Raw genomic sequence first — 18953 nt, forward strand, 5'->3', positions numbered from 1 at the left:
ACAGCTAATTATAAAACAGGAACATCAATTCTATGCTTTTATGTTTTATCAATTACATTATTAATTTTCTCTTATCCAAATGTCTACCTGAACTGGACTAGCTAGTCCAAGGGTTTCAGATTCCCCCTCAGCTCTAGCTACAATGCTTTTATGGCTGCTGTCAACAAGAGCAACATCAGATCCCTGTGAAACAAAAGCATGGCTAAATTTTTTCTTCTTTAGTAGTTTGGGAGTCTTATTCTTCTTTACAATCTAGAAGTGTGAAAAACTCAATTTCACATGAAAAAGACCAATTCATTGACTGAAAAATCATGTGGATTGTTTACCAGTGCTATAGCCTATAGCTGTATACAAGTTTAAGGTCATGGGTTCTGACTTCTTTCCGTGGCAGAATAACAAATCCTAAAAGAATTAAGAACATAATTGGTTCTTTCCTAATTTTAGCACTGACCCTCATCTTTACTTTCTAAGGGGAATTTGTTCTGCTCATTTGATACAAATTGGGTCTCTTTCTGGGTGCAATGTTTTTCTCCAAAAATGATTGTTTCCATTTCTTCAGTGAAGAGGAGGAGATCTGTAAAATGCTGGCACTGTTACAGGAAAGAACATCTGTCTAATGCCTTCCCCCTTAATAATCGGGAATATGATGCTTGATGCACTCTGAAAATAAAAAACCAAAGTCCAAAACACTTGTTTAAGCAGCTAGTTATGCGCATATGCAAAGTTGTAATTGACAAACATGTGCATAAAAAAGTTGTGGGAATATATTGTTAACATACCAAGATCAATCTAGCCCCAAGCCACATGCGCTGAGGTGAAGGGAAGGGGAGCATTAAGCGTCCGACGCCATAGATGGCAACGGCAAAGAAATGGAGAAATAAGTGCAGTGGACGAGGGTTAAGACCAGAGAGCAGAGATAGTGGTCCATATGAACAGATACCTCCAAGGCTCAGATAGTCAAAACATGCTTCACGCATTTCCTGTTTTGCTGGATCAGGTGATGCACAAAACACCTTGTATAAAGCACCTGCCAATGTGTTTATGGTAGATGACACAGGCTGCGATGAAAACCAAGCACACTGTCAGCAAAGCAGAAACGAAAAACAATGCCATATTGGATGAAATTCTATGGAACTTATAATGGGATATGAAAAGAAGAAGTTTTAGTTATGAGTTATCTAAATGCCGACTTTACCTTACGAAGTGTGTAGAATGCTTCAAGGTAATTGCACAAAGCAGTTGCGTCACTGAGATCACGTAGGGGTCTAAGAAGATTACGGAGAAGAACAATGTCTGAAAGAGCCACAGTCATTCCTCCTCCTGTTAATGGATGCCTCATGTTGAATGCATCCCCCAATAAAATTGCACCAGGAGTGGGAACAGGATTAGCGGCCATGCTTTTGTTTTGCATTGTTCTGATGTTTCCTTTCTCTACTGCTGCCATAAAAGCATTGTGCAGCTGTGGGGGAATCTGAAATACAATTTAGTTCTCATATTAGTTCAATTCAATCAGATGGGGTATTATGTGTATCAAGTTTAATCTAATTAAGTGAATCAAATTATTAAAGTACCTGAGGAGCCACCACAGATTTCAAATACTTGGCCATTTCACCATTAGTTACTGAAGGCACTTTTGTTCCAGGTACATCTACCAAACAACGAACCTCGGTGTTACTGATGGGATAAAACAGGATGGGTGAAGGGTCTCCCAAAATCACATGTCCATGATTTGCATGTGGAAGGTCACAGTTCTCCAAAATCAAACCAACAAAACAAGAGGGATTTTCAACCTGCGGCAATAAATAATCTGTTGGTCTTGCGAAAGAACAAATACTCGGTGTGATTAAATTGAGTTCAAATTGTTATTGATTTGCCCAGAGTTGGCACCCCATTGTTACCTTTGGAGCACTGAGAGATTTGCGCAGATTTGAAAAGCATCCATCACACACGATTGTTAGTGGAGCATATGCTCTCAGCTCCTCTCCAGCCTTGTTCTTGTAAATCACGCCTTTGACAATGCCCTTCTCCTCAATTAGTGTTGTCACTGATCCTTGTTCCAATTTTACACTGCAATGAAATTCCATGGGACATGATTAAAATATTGAAACTTTGAAACAGATTCCAGCAAGGTAATCACATACAAGAATCCGTAGAATCTTGTAATATACTTAAAAGGGAAATGAAAATTACTTTGCAAGAGTTGCAGCTTTTTCTCGCATTCTTTGAATGAAACGACCATTGTGGAAACTTCTCCCGGCGACATCTGCACTGTACTTTTCCAAGGGGTAAGACAGTTTTGTATCCTTCCCATCTTTGTAAAGAGCATAACCAAACACCTTCTGAGCATCAATGGACTCATTTGCACAGTCTGCAGCCACAAAGAGATAGTTTTGATTAAAAACTAATGTCTGTCGACTTAGTACTAAACAATCAATAATATGAGAAACTATGTCAAACTAATACAAGAACAACAACGGAGTCCTAAATTGGCTAAAGGAGATTGCTCACCCTCAAGACCCAACTCAATCAACTTGAGATAACCCCCAGGCTGCAACAGCTCACCAACAATTCTGTCTGGCTCAGTTAAGTCTCTTTCGATGACATGCACACGGCGTCCTTCCTATAACAAGAAACATAACATATGCTTAACTCAACAGCCCAGATTAAAGATGGAGCTGATAGCTCAGCCACTGTACACTTTAGAGAATACCTATGTAAATCACACTCTCCTCCTTAAACCTTCTCAAATATTAATTACAATCGCAACCAATCTTAGCAAAAGCTAAAATACTCTGTTTTACTACTGAATGAAAGTTTGAAATTTCAAATACATTTTGGATTGCACTATTCAAATTATCACACAAGAGATACAAATCAAAAGAGAAGAAAGTAATCACAACACCATTGACTAATTTTACTATGTTGTCCGCTAGCCGATCCAAGAATGAAATGAAATATTTTCTTTTCCGTCTGAAAGAGATTTAATAAAAGAATAAAATCAATAAATTAGTATCTTACCTTGGCAAGAGTGTAAGCTAGAGCTGCACCGGCAACTCCGGCGCCGACAATGACGACGTCGGTACTTTTGTCCTCCTCCATTTCCGGCTGAAACCCATTACTCTTCGCTCCTCCACTTAAAGCTTTGAACTTTTTGTTTCCACCAAGAGTAGTACTGATGATCATGAAGAAAACAAAGGCAAGCAAAGAAGCTAAGAACCCACCCAGAATATACTCATAGGACACCATCTTCAACAAAACTAATTAGGAATAGGATTGTAGGAATGAAGAATGGGAATTTAGTTCTGCTCTCTGATTTAGTTTTTGAGTTTTGTTTGGGAAGTGAAGGACTTATGGACAGTTGGGGAAGTTGAATGGGTTTATATAGAGCTGTGTTTGGAAGCATGCGTGTGGTTTTGGGTTATAGTATGAGGCGCCTGCCAATGCGGTTGTATTACGGCGTGTACGAACCTGATGGAAGAAACAAAAATAGGGTCACATCGTATGGGGATGATTTGCCAATAAAGGACAAGCAAGGACTTCCATGGAGGTTTCCCCATCAAGAAAACAAAGTTGTGGGCGATATAAATCTTCAATTGATCGAGTAAACAATTGAACTCTGCACGAGGATTTTGTGTTTTAATTTTTTTTTTTATAAGAGTGCTAGATTAAAAGAGATCACATAAAGAATTGATCATCTGAAAAACAAATTTGAGACAAATTAACAGGTTATTTAATTGGTAAGCACATATGAGATTGATAGTCTCACATTATGAAAAAAATGGCACGTAAATAGAAAGTATCTTGTTGCGGCATTTTCAATAGAGAGAAAAGTGATAAATAGGTGAAAACATTAGTTGGCCTAGGTCTAGTGAATTTTGATGGAGTTTAGTAATTTATTAAAGAAATAATTTGATTTAAGTCCAAAATTCACACCTCATATTGGATGTAGTCCGGATGAATTTTTTTATTAATCGCGGTCCTATTACTCAGCTGCCACGTTGGATTTGTTTTCTTTTCTATCTTACTGACTCAACATGTCACGCCCCGAATTTTGAATAATCAATTCAAATCCGAAACATGAATAATAACAAATTACAACTAACATCCTGAATTTTTTTCTCACAAACAACCACACTTCACAACTCTCAAATTTACAATAACCCAAATCCTCAAGTTATTTATTACAGCACACTCCCACCAAATCAAATTGTAATGCTCAAATGCGCTTAACTCGCCTCACTATTACAATTGCTGTAAAACTATAACCATTGCTCTAACCGCACGATCACCGTCCTGGTTCTCCTGTCCTGTAGGATTACCCGCTACACAATTTGAATAGTGTACCGGGAGTTGCAACAACACAAAACCCGGTAAGCTTTTTACAGCCAGTATGAGTAAACAAGAAAGAACTGTTGATTTATTAAATTACAATTCAAGTAAAATTCAACAGTATTACGTCTGCAAAGAGACATCAAACCACTCATGGAAAACCACAAGGAATACATTTTCACAATCCTCAAATCACAATACACCACACTGGTCCTGCAAACACCCAACCCACATAACACCACTCTGGTCCATCCCAATAACACGTTAGAGCTCTAACTGCCTCGTTACCTCTGACACCTTGGCCTAGGGTCAAGCAACGGCAAAAATACTTCGGTTAACACTATAACCGTCGCGCTTTGGACATCCCCATCCTCAGCACCATATACTTCGGTTAATAATAAACCGTCGCACTTTGGACATCCCCGTCCTCGGTACACAACTTCAGTTAATAATAAACCGTCGCACTTTGGACATCCCCGTCCTCGGTACACAACTTCGGTTAATAATAAACCGTCGCACTTTGGACATCCCCGTCCTCAGTACACAACTTCGGTTAATAATAAACCGTCGCACTTTGGACATCCCCGTCCTCAGTACACAAACACTCCGGTTATCCATAACCGTCAAACTTCGGACACCTCGTCCTCAGAATCCTACATTCTCCAACTCTATACATACTCCAATGTAAATCATGAATATTAACAAGAACTCATCAATCATGATCATCACATATAAATATGATAAGTCAAATTTCAAACCATAATAAATAAATCATCACAATTCCACACTCTTCAATGTCACACCATTCCACATATAATCACGTAAATATATATATATATACGTAATCACCCACTCAGGAATGACCACTAATACCAACTATAGTTCACACAAGAAAATCATGAAATTCATTTTGTATAATTAAATCATTTTACTTACCTATGGACCGTAGTTGATCAAGTCCATATGATTTAAAACAAATATTTATTCCATAAATATTTTCACACAATTACTACAGAAAATAAAGTAATTAAAGGTACTCGGTTCGTAATATGAACCACGTGAGGTTTACTCACCTCTAAATTCCCGCTGCGTCTTCTTAACAGCTCAAAACAACGATCCGAAATCGTTCACCAATCAATCCATCAACCACCTAGTCAAACACGATCTTAACTTAGCAATCATTCATAAACCACACATATACAGAAATCCAACGGTCGGATCGAAATTATATGATGATCCAACGGTCGGATCCTCACGGATCGCCCTTAGGATCATCCTCCAATATTATCACGAAGATCCAACGGTCAGATCTTCTCGAATCATCCTTACAAACATCTCCACAAAATTATATGAAAATCTGACGGTCGGATTCTCACGAATCGCCTTCCGAATCACTATTTCTCAATTATACGAAGATCCAACGGTCGGATCTTCGCCCATGACCACACAAAGCCACTGGGATAGTCATAAGATCATCATAACAAAACTACAAGTCCATCTGACGGTCCTAACTTCACATATTACGAATCAAACGATCGAAATCGATCGAAACGTAAAAATTCATAACTTAATCATATGATATCCAAAAATTGCGTATAATATATCAAAATGATCGTATTGAAATATAGAATCTGAAAATGTACAGAAACCATATTTTTGATCCCCGGAGGTGGCCGGAAAGGGCCGCCGGAGTTAGTGGCAGAGCCGCCGCCGACCACCACCAATGGTGTCGGGGCCGGGCTGCTCTTCTTCCTCTCATCATGCTTAACAACTTTCATAACTAGCACGAAGTCTGAAAATGACCGGAAGGGGTCGAAAATTACCTTGAACAGTATGAAGGTGGCCGGAATTGTCCAGAAACCGGCGAGAAACTGCAGAAAACGGCGAGCTCCAATTCGACGTAAAAACGTCAATTTAAGGCTTCGATTCCTTCTGAAGAGTTGTTAAGAAACTCAAGAAGAACTCACTGGTTCAAGAATCACAGAAAAATATGGTCTGTAGCTCGAGATATACCGATCGAAAGCTTCGGTGGTCGGAAAAATTCCAGAATTTTGCAGAATCCGGCAAGGCTTGATTTCGACGTCAAAACTTCAATTTCAGGCTTCGATTCCTTCTAGAGAATTGTTCAGAACTTCCTTATGAACTCAACAAGCCAAGAATCACAAGAAACGATCGTGTATAGCTCGAGATATCTTGATCCGAAGGTTGGTTGTTCGATCCGCACGGGTCGAGCTCCGACGAACGTGAAAACGTTCAATCCAGTTCCGATCCTTCTTGGTGCTTGTATAGGAAGATGAGGCGAGCTCAATGAGCCAAGAATCAAGTGAAATGGTGCTCTGTAGCTCGAGATATCGAGTTTGGAACGAAAACGAGCTAAACCGGACTCGGGGTCGCCGCCGTCGCTGCCGGTCGTGCCGCCGCGCAAGGTTACCTCCGGTAGCTGCGCAAGGTCGAGGCGAAGCCGTGGAAGGTGGTCTGAGGTTGTTTGGTGGTCTGTGGTGGACGGTGCAGCACGATGAACAAAGCTCTGTTTTGTTTCTTCGACTGTGACGAGAGGAAACGAGAGAGAAATAGAGAGGAAAGGAATTAAGTTTCTGCTGTCGGTCGATCGAGTGTCGGCAACAATTCATAGTGCTCTAATCGACAATCATCATGAAAGGTAAAGAATGAAATGATCATGTTCCTTGCTTTTGATTAATTATAAAAAAATCCGGTTATTACAATCTACCCCCCTTAAACGAATTTCGTCCCGAAATTCAAGCACCCAATTCCACAAAGAGCTGTGGATACTTCACTCTCATGTCAGACTCTAACTATAGAATCTCCATCTTTTCCAAATCTGTAGTAATCTACAAAGCCTCAGCCCTTTGTATAAAAATACATTCCTATGGCCACTAAATCCTTTCATCACAAACGTAAACTCACAACACAACTGCTCAACATCACTCCACATCAATTACACAAAATCATCACATGGATCATCACATAGATCATCACTTAGATCTTCACAGAGATTATCTCATAGATCCTCACATAGATCTTCACCCTGTACTGGCATACAAGCACAGTAAACACTCCCACAAAGCGTTTCGCTACTCAATTAGCATCACTCAAAACAAATCATCCCCAAAAGCACGCCAATAAAATATGTCACCCAGTGACGATGACTTGGGCTTGCTCAATCCTTGGCTAAGCATTAGGGCTGGCCAATTGGGCCGAAGAAACCGAACCATTCACATTTCGAACCGGCCCGAAACAAGTTGGGTTTAACATTTGGGCCTACCATTCGGCCGAACAATTGGGCTTACTATTTGGGCCTACCAATCGGCCCACCAACTTTCAGCTCGACTACGGTATGAAATTGTACATACCGTATATACGTATGCATACCGTACAGACCGTATATATGTATGTATACCGTACAACTGTATATACGTATGCATACCGTACAGACCATATATACGTATGCATACCGTACAAACCGTATATGCGTCCGTATATCAAGCATATACGGGATCCAAAAATATTTGTAGGAGGTAAGGTTCGAACTCCAGACCCCCTAAACCAATGCTTCTCTCCCAACCACTGAAGCAAGAGCTGCTTTCATTAATAGAAGCACACGCGTTATATTTATTATGTCCTAAGCGAACATAAATAAAATATATCAGGAGGCAAGTCTCGAACTCCCGACCCTTTAAACCAATGCCTCGCTCCCAACCACTGGAGCACAAGTTGTGCTTAATAAAATGTGTACAAATTTTATACTTATTATGTCATAAACGAACATAATAAAAATAAACGAGAGGCGAGGTTCGAACCTCAGACCTCTTGTACACGAACTTTACACTCAACCACTCGAGCACGGCTGCTCACGTTATTATTCATACCAATCCTTTTATTTAAACCAACTGTTTCAACTGTTTCAACAATTCGGCCCAAAACATCCAAGACTGTTGCAGAAACCCAGCCCAACGTATCCAAAACTGTTACAGAAATCCGGCCCAACTCATCCAAAACTGTTTCAGAAATCCGGCCCAACTCATCCAAAACTGTTTCTGAAACTCGGCCCATCAGGCCTCCACCCACAGCTACAGTGATGCCTTGATCCGAGACAGGCCCAAGTACGGCCCACTTGTGTCACGGCTTATCCCTTCCGTGATTTACGGCAGTCAAATCTGCTTTCGGCTACAGCTGTCTGCCACAGCGCCTCGAGATTCCCTCGGTCCCCTTACACGCTCAACACGCGCCAACAGCTTTTCCGGGTTTCGGGGCGACTTTAATCCAACGCGTGGATTCAAATTCTGAGATCGTTCATCCAACGGTGGAGATCTGCTCACCTTGTTCTATAAATAGGTGCATTCTGGAGACGCGACTGTTCATTCCAAAGGAAAAGAAATTTTCTTCCGAGCTCAAGCCTTTCTCTCTCAACTCTTCAGCCTTTCTCTTCTCAAATCCCCAGTTTTTCTCACTCTCAAATCTTCAATCCTTCTCTCTCAGATCTTTTCTTCCATTTGAAGATTCGATCTCTTCTTTCCTCTGAACTTTCAGATCTCCAATACCCCTTCATCGACCTTAATCCTTCTAAGGTCAATCTCCCACAAACACTCAACAACTTCGTTCTTCAATTTACACTTCCTCTCAACTCATCACCATGGAACCACGAACTCTGCAACTAATGGAGCTACAAACCCAGCAACAAATCGAGGATGGAGGAAACAACCAAGCAGCCGGGAGTAGTGCCAACACAGATTTCTGGCGAAGCCGTGCCAGGTGGGTTCCTACTCCAGATCAAATAAGGATCCTCAGGGATCTTTACTACGACAAGGGAGTTAAGACCCCAACTACAGAGCAGATTCACGAGATCTGTCTCCAGCTGCAACAGTATGGACAGGTTGAGGGCAAGAACATTTATTTTTGGTTCCAGAATGTCAGGGCTCGAGAGAAGCAGATGAAGAGGTGCAATCAGGCTGCTCAAGTGCCCATGGGAACTAGTTCTCCTGGTACTGGTGGATCCATTGATCTCAATTTTGGGTCCACTGGTTCTACTGGTGCTGGTGGATCCATCGACATCAATTTTGGGCCAGCTGGTGGATCCATTGACATCAATTTTGGGTCCACTAGTTCTACTGATGATGGTAGATCCATTGATCTCAACTTTGGTTCCACCTATTCTACTGGTAATGAAGGATTTCTTGATTTAAATTTTGTTTCATATTCTTCCTCACACTTCAACACTAATACCAGTACAACTCTTTTGGCACAACAGGAGGACAAACATCCCTGCAACAACGAGGAGGAGATCACCAGGAGGTTGAAACTCTTCCTCTGTTCCCCGTGCACGGCGAGGACGTCTTTGGTAACCCGAAGACTACTTCTGAGGAAGGTAGCGCATTTGGTTACTATTCTGGTGGCTCAGGCGGTTACAACAGTGGCTCTAACGTTTCTCTTGAGCTCAGCCTCAACCCATCCGGAGCTACCAATTAGGCTTAGTATAGCGTAGTTCCAATTTCCTTTTTGTAATATTAAATCAATAAGATGGTGTGCATGTTTTCTTTTCTTTTTGTTTAACCAACAACAACACCAAGGATCGAACCTTGGTCACCCAATACTATTTTCAAAACCATAAACAACTCTACTGCACACATCAATCATAATGATTTATCACAAACAATCAATTAAGTTGCACAGGGGTCTAGCTAGCATCCTTAGAGTCAAACCAAACACAACAATTTTGTCGTTAGAATTAGGGTTTAATAAAGCTAAACACATCCTGAGTTAGCTAGGAAAAACCCACATCCTTAGAGTTACTCATACAAATCTTATAAAATCTCAACCATTTCCTCTATTAATTTCTCCATTAAACTTACCACAATTCATACCCTATGAATTTACGATTTAGAAACCGAATCAAACTCCATATCGCATAGTAATTCACTTGAACCACTATGGATACCCAACAATGTCACTACAATCAATACCCAAAATTGCACTTAACCATTTCTCCTAAAATCCATCACCACAGAAACACACCCTCATCTAATAACATTTACAGAGAGTTGACTCTAAATCTCCCCATTAATTACCGACCAAGATCAAATTCCATTTCAAAACTTTAAGTGTCCCGCCTACTTAAACTTAAAACACAACAACCTCAAATTCACTTCAGTCCAACTCCATACTACGATCCAAAACTTAAGAAAACTAGTTCACAAAATCAATTTCCTTCACTTAAATAAAACTATGTCCACAAGTCATAGTCAGGTCAACAGACCAAGGTGTCCAAACGGAGAATTTCCAATCCCTGTTTACAGGTGTCCTACCACTTAGAATACAATCAAGATAAAGCCTAGCTTTATCTAGCCCCCATAAAATTCCTTGTCACACAAACTACCACTAAAGCACTACCAGCACTGCCACACAAGCACTACTACACAAGCTGCCTATCACATAAGCATTGCTACGAAAGCTGCTACAAAATCATTACTGGCACTGCCACAAACGCTGCCATATGCACAAGTCTACTATAGACATCAGGGAAAAACCCATACCTTTACTCATAACTTTTCCTTCTAAAAGTTCATCACGTTGTGTATATAGCGTCACTACAAAACCTTCTCAATCTATACTAATAACTCAATCTCACACAAGATTAGCATAGTTATCTCAAAGCCACTTTAAACACATCACCCATGCCAATTACTAAAACCCCACTAAGACATCTCGTTACAAAACAAGATATCTATTATTTGACATGTATATCTCATTCAAAAACATATGTACGTCCAACTTAAGAAGGCAAACTTTCTATCCATTAATACTCGTATCCACACTAGGTATGTGCATAGGTCCACATCATGCCTTCAACCAAACACTTCAACATCCAAAAGAACCTCACTTCCATAAAACAATCCTCGTTGACTTAACAGAGTTGAATCAAGAGGTTCCTATTCCTCAAGGATTGTAACTCGCGGCCACTGAACTTATTCCCATACGAACCTACAAGACAACTGTAAGGTTCTAAGTACAACCCCTTCGAATATCCATCACCTAAGGAGTATAGTATGCTTGGCTAATACATGTATAACACTTAAAACACAGTATAAGTCAAATACAAATTCATATTAACCAAGTCAATACTATAGGGAAGGTATTCACGTTCCTAAAACGACCTAGCGGTCTAAACAACTCCCAACACTCACGCATACCCAATGACTTAGCCAATACCGAAGAGCACACGATGGGGATCCGCTGCAGACGGGCCATCACTCGGAAGGTATTGACACATCACCAAATATGCACCTTACGCTCTGATACCAAACTGTCACGCCCCGAATTTTGAATAATCAATTCAAATCCGAAACATGAATAATAACAAATTACAACTAACATCCTGAATTTTTTTCTCACAAACAACCACACTTCACAACTCTCAAATTTACAATAACCCAAATCCTCAAGTTATTTATTACAGCACACTCCCACCAAATCAAATTGTAATGCTCAAATGCGCTTAACTCGCCTCACTATTACAATTGCTGTAAAACTATAACCATTGCTCTAACCGCACGATCACCGTCCTGGTTCTCCTGTCCTGTAGGATTACCCGCTACACAATTTGAATAGTGTACCGGGAGTTGCAACAACACAAAACCCGGTAAGCTTTTTACAGCCAGTATGAGTAAACAAGAAAGAACTGTTGATTTATTAAATTACAATTCAAGTAAAATTCAACAGTATTACGTCTGCAAAGAGACATCAAACCACTCATGGAAAACCACAAGGAATACATTTTCACAATCCTCAAATCACAATACACCACACTGGTCCTGCAAACACCCAACCCACATAACACCACTCTGGTCCATCCCAATAACACGTTAGAGCTCTAACTGCCTCGTTACCTCTGACACCTTGGCCTAGGGTCAAGCAACGGCAAAAATACTTCGGTTAACACTATAACCGTCGCGCTTTGGACATCCCCATCCTCAGCACCATATACTTCGGTTAATAATAAACCGTCGCACTTTGGACATCCCCGTCCTCGGTACACAACTTCGGTTAATAATAAACCGTCGCACTTTGGACATCCCCGTCCTCGGTACACAACTTCGGTTAATAATAAACCGTCGCACTTTGGACATCCCCGTCCTCAGTACACAACTTCGGTTAATAATAAACCGTCGCACTTTGGACATCCCCGTCCTCAGTACACAAACACTCCGGTTATCCATAACCGTCAAACTTCGGACACCTCGTCCTCAGAATCCTACATTCTCCAACTCTATACATACTCCAATGTAAATCATGAATATTAACAAGAACTCATCAATCATGATCATCACATATAAATATGATAAGTCAAATTTCAAACCATAATAAATAAATCATCACAATTCCACACTCTTCAATGTCACACCATTCCACATATAATCACGTAAATATATATATATATACGTAATCACCCACTCAGGAATGACCACTAATACCAACTATAGTTCACACAAGAAAATCATGAAATTCATTTTGTATAATTAAATCATTTTACTTACCTATGGACCGTAGTTGATCAAGTCCATATGATTTAAAACAAATATTTATTCCATAAATATTTTCACACAATTACTACAGAAAATAAAGTAATTAAAGGTACTCGGTTCGTAATATGAACCACGTGAGGTTTACTCACCTCTAAATTCCCGCTGCGTCTTCTTAACAGCTCAAAACAACGATCCGAAATCGTTCACCAATCAATCCATCAACCACCTAGTCAAACACGATCTTAACTTAGCAATCATTCATAAACCACACATATACAGAAATCCAACGGTCGGATCGAAATTATATGATGATCCAACGGTCGGATCCTCACGGATCGCCCTTAGGATCATCCTCCAATATTATCACGAAGATCCAACGGTCAGATCTTCTCGAATCATCCTTACAAACATCTCCACAAAATTATATGAAAATCTGACGGTCGGATTCTCACGAATCGCCTTCCGAATCACTATTTCTCAATTATACGAAGATCCAACGGTCGGATCTTCGCCCATGACCACACAAAGCCACTGGGATAGTCATAAGATCATCATAACAAAACTACAAGTCCATCTGACGGTCCTAACTTCACATATTACGAATCAAACGATCGAAATCGATCGAAACGTAAAAATTCATAACTTAATCATATGATATCCAAAAATTGCGTATAATATATCAAAATGATCGTATTGAAATATAGAATCTGAAAATGTACAGAAACCATATTTTTGATCCCCGGAGGTGGCCGGAAAGGGCCGCCGGAGTTAGTGGCAGAGCCGCCGCCGACCACCACCAATGGTGTCGGGGCCGGGCTGCTCTTCTTCCTCTCATCATGCTTAACAACTTTCATAACTAGCACGAAGTCTGAAAATGACCGGAAGGGGTCGAAAATTACCTTGAACAGTATGAAGGTGGCCGGAATTGTCCAGAAACCGGCGAGAAACTGCAGAAAACGGCGAGCTCCAATTCGACGTAAAAACGTCAATTTAAGGCTTCGATTCCTTCTGAAGAGTTGTTAAGAAACTCAAGAAGAACTCACTGGTTCAAGAATCACAGAAAAATATGGTCTGTAGCTCGAGATATACCGATCGAAAGCTTCGGTGGTCGGAAAAATTCCAGAATTTTGCAGAATCCGGCAAGGCTTGATTTCGACGTCAAAACTTCAATTTCAGGCTTCGATTCCTTCTAGAGAATTGTTCAGAACTTCCTTATGAACTCAACAAGCCAAGAATCACAAGAAACGATCGTGTATAGCTCGAGATATCTTGATCCGAAGGTTGGTTGTTCGATCCGCACGGGTCGAGCTCCGACGAACGTGAAAACGTTCAATCCAGTTCCGATCCTTCTTGGTGCTTGTATAGGAAGATGAGGCGAGCTCAATGAGCCAAGAATCAAGTGAAATGGTGCTCTGTAGCTCGAGATATCGAGTTTGGAACGAAAACGAGCTAAACCGGACTCGGGGTCGCCGCCGTCGCTGCCGGTCGTGCCGCCGCGCAAGGTTACCTCCGGTAGCTGCGCAAGGTCGAGGCGAAGCCGTGGAAGGTGGTCTGAGGTTGTTTGGTGGTCTGTGGTGGACGGTGCAGCACGATGAACAAAGCTCTGTTTTGTTTCTTCGACTGTGACGAGAGGAAACGAGAGAGAAATAGAGAGGAAAGGAATTAAGTTTCTGCTGTCGGTCGATCGAGTGTCGGCAACAATTCATAGTGCTCTAATCGACAATCATCATGAAAGGTAAAGAATGAAATGATCATGTTCCTTGCTTTTGATTAATTATAAAAAAATCCGGTTATTACACAACACCTAAATTTTCCATTCCTAACATACCCTTATTTAATATATTCTACACAATAAACAGTAAAAATCAATATATTAATTGTAATCCTAAATTATTGCAATCTTGTTAATGTAAAATTAGCAATTTTAATATATTGACTTTAATTAACATTATGAGATCCTTGATTGAATTCAAAAGAGGAATCATTATATATTAAGACATTATTTTTCCTTGCTATTGCCTATTACATATTGTCTCCTTCTCCTTCTTCTTCTTCTTTTCTACTGAATCATCTCTTTTTTCCTCTCCTTCTTCCATATATATCTTCTTTCTAACACATACTTATCATTTTTTCGTTTATTTGTTTTTCTCTCATATTTGTATTTTTTGTGTGGCTTGACTGGCTTCTCCCTTCTTTTCACGAAATGATGCGAGCGTTTCCTTGAACACATCGGCTGACTAACTTACAAACTTTGTTAAAAGATAACAGAAAGAAGCTGGAACGTACGGAACTAGTTCACCTCTCCAAATGAGACAAAATTTGGTCAAAGAAACCTTTGGTGCATCCAAGCAAGCAGCTTCATTTTATTTATGTATTTTCGTCGTCTTCTTGTTGAATTTTTATACAAACGCAGATATATGCATTTAAGTAACTAGTCAAATTAATCATATTATATGTTTACGAGCAAATCAATCATCAAGTCCGGCGAGCATGGCTTGGACTTGGAGTGATCGAGAGCATCGTGGAAGTTGGGTCAAGTTATTAGTGTGATCTTATTTTCGTCTGCTACATAATTGGCGCCAACGTACACCTATATCTATATAAACCCTATCCGGCCAGTTCGAGTACTCACCATAACCAGAAGTCCTTCACATCCCAACACAAAACTAAACTCACATTCTTGGATCATCGATCACCAAACTTGTTGAAGATGGTGTCTTACGAGTATGTTTTGGGTGGGGTGCTAGTTTCTTTGCTGGGCTCTGTTTTCTTCATGATCATCACCACTACTCTGAGTGGAAAGAAACAAGTCAAGGCTTCAAGTGGAGTAAAGAGTAAAAGGTTTGTAAGGATGCCACCCAACGGTGAGTTTCAGCCGGAAATGGAAGAGAAAAGTGCCGATGTCGTCATTGTCGGTGCCGGAGTTGCTGGTGCAGCTCTTGCTTACACTCTTGCCAAGGTCAGATTATGATTTGTTTCTTGGTATTTCATTGGGATTCTGTTCTTTTTCTACTTTATTTTTGCAACCAACCCAGAACTTGTAGAATTTTTATTTTATTTTCTTGCCTTCTAAATTCAATTTTTTTGGGTACAAAAAGATCAGGCTTCTTTCATTGATGAAAGTTAATTGCTTATTTCTCTTTTGATTTGTCTCTGTTGGCTAGTAATTTGATTAGTGTAGTACAAAATGCACTCACAGTACCTTACATTTGAGAAAGCTTAAGGAGGAGAGTAATGAATTACATAAACATTACCTAAGTTATATACATTCAGATATCAGATCTTGTTGTAGTATTTGGCCTTTTGAGTTAAGTATGTATGTGCTTCTTGCAACAGGAAGGACGCCGTATACATGTCATCGAAAGAGACTTGAGTGAGCCTGACAGAATTGTTGGTGAGCTGTTACAGCCTGGGGGTTATCTCAAATTGATTGAGTTGGGTCTTGAAGGTAAAGCAATCACCTCCTCAGTTTAGGATTCATTTCAATAATTTTCCGTAGTTTCTGATGAACAATATCTATTTCTGACTGCAGACTGTGCAAATGAGTCTATTGATGCTCAGAAAGTGTTTGGCTATGCTCTTTACAAAGATGGAAAGGATACAAAACTGTCTTATCCCTTGGAAAATTACAGTTCAGATGTGGCTGGTAGAAGTTTTCACAATGGGCGTTTCATCCAAAGAATGCGCGAAAAAGCTGCAAATCTATCAAAGTAATCCTAATTTCCCTAAAACTATATTATAAGATTTTAATCTATGACTTATTGTTGATGATATTTTTCATGTAATTTGTTTCAACCTCTTATACAAGTTCCCCAATTTCTTTGCAGTGTAAAATTGGAACAAGGGACAGTGACAACACTAATTGAAGAAAAGGGTACTATCAAAGGGGTGATTTACAAGAACAAGGCTGGAGAGGAGCTAAGAACATATGCTCCACTAACAATCGTGTGCGATGGATGCTTTTCCAATCTGCGCAAATCTCTTAGTGCTCCAAAGGTACCAACCTTTGGGAATATCAAGCATTTTGTTTCAAATCTGATGAACTGAAATTTAGCACATGAGACCAACAGGTTTACTTGATATTACTGCAGGTTGAAAGTCCCTCTTGTTTTGTTGGTTTGGTCTTGGAGAACTGTGACCTTCCACACGCAAATCATGGTCATGTGATTTTGGGAGACCCTTCACCCATCTTATTCTATCCTATCAGTTCTACTCAGGTTCGTTGTTTGGTCGATGTACCCGGAACAAAAGTACCTTCAATAGCTAGTGGTGAAATGGTTAAATATTTGAAAACCAAGGTGGCTCCTCAGGTATTTATCTCTCCAGTTTGCTTGACTTGATTAATCTACACTTCATACATATCTGACCTGGGCTAATACGATGACTACTTTGTATTTCAGATTCCCCCTCAGCTCTACAATGCTTTTATGGCTGCTGTCAACAAAGGAAACATCAGAACAATGCAAAACAAGAGCATGGCCGCTAACCCTCTTCCCACTCCTGGTGCAATTTTACTAGGGGATTCGTTCAACATGAGGCATCCTTTAACAGGAGGGGGAATGACTGTGGCTCTTTCAGACATTGTTCTTCTCCGGAATCTTCTCAGACCCCTACGTGATCTCAATGATGCACCTGCTTTGTGCAATTACCTAGAATCATTCTACACATTGCGGAAGGTAAAGCGGCCATTTAGCAACTAAATGTCCATTGTTTATGCCATTGAATGTCGTGGAAAAATTATTTTTTTGTGGTTCTTGCTTACTGAATTGTCCTTGGTATTCATTGCAGCCTGTGTCATCTACCATAAACACATTGGCAGGTGCTTTGTACCAGGTGTTTTGTGCATCACCTGATCCAGCAAGACAGGAAATCCGTGAAGCCTGCTTCGCTTACTTGAGCCTTGGAGGCATCTGTTCGTCTGGACCAGTATCTCTTCTCTCTGGTCTTAACTCTCGCCCACTGCACTTGTTTCTCCATTTCTTTGCTGTTGCTATATATGGTGTAGGGCGCTTGATGTTTCCATTCCCTTCACCTAAAAGCATGTGGCTTGGGGCTAGATTGATATTGGTAGGTTGACCAAATATTCCCACTACTTTCTCATGAACATGGTTTTCAATTACGAGTTTAAATATACATATAACTTGCTACTTACACAAATATTCTGGTTTTCAATTTTCAGAGTGCATCTGGCATCCTTTTCCCCATTATAAAGGGTGAAGGAGTTAGACAGATGTTCTTTCCTGCCACTATGCCAGCATATTACAGGTCTCCTCCTCTTCATTGAAGAAATGGAAACAAGAATGCATTTCTTGAGAGAAAAATTTGTACCTCTATTCTTTTATTTTATTAATTTGATAAACCAATTTGTATCAAATGATCAATACAGGAGCATTAGTTCCATCCAGAAAGTAAAGAACAAGATGGGGGTTCAATGCTAAAATTAGAAAGAGCTCAGAAATTATGTTCTTGATTCTTTTAAGAATAGTTGTTCTGCAGAATAATTAGTTGTTCTTTTAATGTCCCTGCTAAAATTAGCTCTTCTTTTAAGAATAGTTATCTTTTATGAAGGTTAAAGTTGAAGGTTCATGCTGATGTTATAAAAAACACAAATCTATAAGCACGGTTGAAAGGGGACCAGTGTAAACATGTTTATTTTGAATTGTTATTAAACATCTTATTTTCCAAACAGAGGCATTGCAATCATCTAGTTTTAAGTTTTTGGTTTACATCCTTTCAGCGACCTTGTTCCATTAGCTTCAATTATATGAGGGATTCTTATAAGAAGATTAATGGTTGCAGTTTAGTATTTCTTATAGTGGTAGTTACTATATTATATCATCAAATATGCAAGTTTCACAGTTTCGTGGTATCTTCATCATTTGTTGGTATCCGAGGTTAGTTGACAAACCAATCAGTAAAGAAGATGCTTTCGGCTTCGATAGAATATCATTGCTGCAAAAGGGAAAAGAGACTAAAGACGAGATATCAACCTTATATCCAATATGCATGAGAGAATAGCAATTAAAGCCAATTATGGGGGAGAGATATATATTAAGAAGAGCCAAGCATAATGATACCTTACGACTA

The 18953-nt window shown here is 39.9% G+C and overlaps 2 protein-coding genes across 2 annotated transcripts; one reads left to right on the plus strand and one right to left on the minus strand.

Moving 5' to 3' along the window:
* Positions 1-273: 273 nt before the first annotated feature.
* Positions 274-3398, minus strand: LOC133708505 (squalene monooxygenase SE1-like). The gene is made up of 8 exons (XM_062133968.1): positions 3019-3398; positions 2509-2620; positions 2191-2368; positions 1899-2067; positions 1572-1790; positions 1196-1471; positions 780-1058; positions 274-660 (listed from the first exon to the last, which is right to left on the minus strand). The coding sequence occupies exons 1-8, from the start codon at positions 3244-3246 to the stop codon at positions 556-558; spliced, it is 1566 nt and encodes a 521-aa protein (XP_061989952.1). The 5' UTR covers positions 3247-3398; the 3' UTR covers positions 274-555.
* Positions 3399-15472: 12074 nt separating this feature from the next.
* Positions 15473-18374, plus strand: LOC133710339 (squalene monooxygenase SE1-like). Its single transcript, XM_062136385.1, has 8 exons — positions 15473-15825; positions 16203-16314; positions 16399-16576; positions 16694-16862; positions 16958-17176; positions 17267-17542; positions 17655-17933; positions 18046-18374. Exons 1-8 carry the CDS (start codon positions 15577-15579, stop codon positions 18148-18150), a joined length of 1587 nt encoding a protein of 528 aa, XP_061992369.1. The 5' UTR covers positions 15473-15576; the 3' UTR covers positions 18151-18374.
* The last annotated feature ends 579 nt before the right edge of the window (positions 18375-18953 follow it).

The sequence above is a fragment of the Rosa rugosa genome, chromosome 5 (genome assembly GCF_958449725.1).
Source record: "Rosa rugosa chromosome 5, drRosRugo1.1, whole genome shotgun sequence".
NCBI classification, from domain to species: domain Eukaryota; kingdom Viridiplantae; phylum Streptophyta; class Magnoliopsida; order Rosales; family Rosaceae; genus Rosa; species Rosa rugosa.

Bases quoted from the DNA above. Each gene is read 5' to 3' on its own strand.
- LOC133708505 (XM_062133968.1), bottom strand. From the start codon at position 3,246: ATGGTGTCCTATGAGTATATTCTGGGTGGGTTCTTAGCTTCTTTGCTT. The intron at 2,369-2,508 runs GTGAGCAATCTC...TTGTGGCTGCAG, and splicing joins GATTGAGTTGGGTCTTGAGG to ACTGTGCAAATGAGTCCATT. The intron at 1,059-1,195 runs GTAAAGTCGGCA...TTTTCATCGCAG, and splicing joins CATTCTACACACTTCGTAAG to CCTGTGTCATCTACCATAAA.
- LOC133710339 (XM_062136385.1), top strand. From the start codon at position 15,577: ATGGTGTCTTACGAGTATGTTTTGGGTGGGGTGCTAGTTTCTTTGCTG. The intron at 17,177-17,266 runs GTATTTATCTCT...TTTGTATTTCAG, and splicing joins AAACCAAGGTGGCTCCTCAG to ATTCCCCCTCAGCTCTACAA. The intron at 17,934-18,045 runs GTAGGTTGACCA...TTCAATTTTCAG, and splicing joins TTGGGGCTAGATTGATATTG to AGTGCATCTGGCATCCTTTT.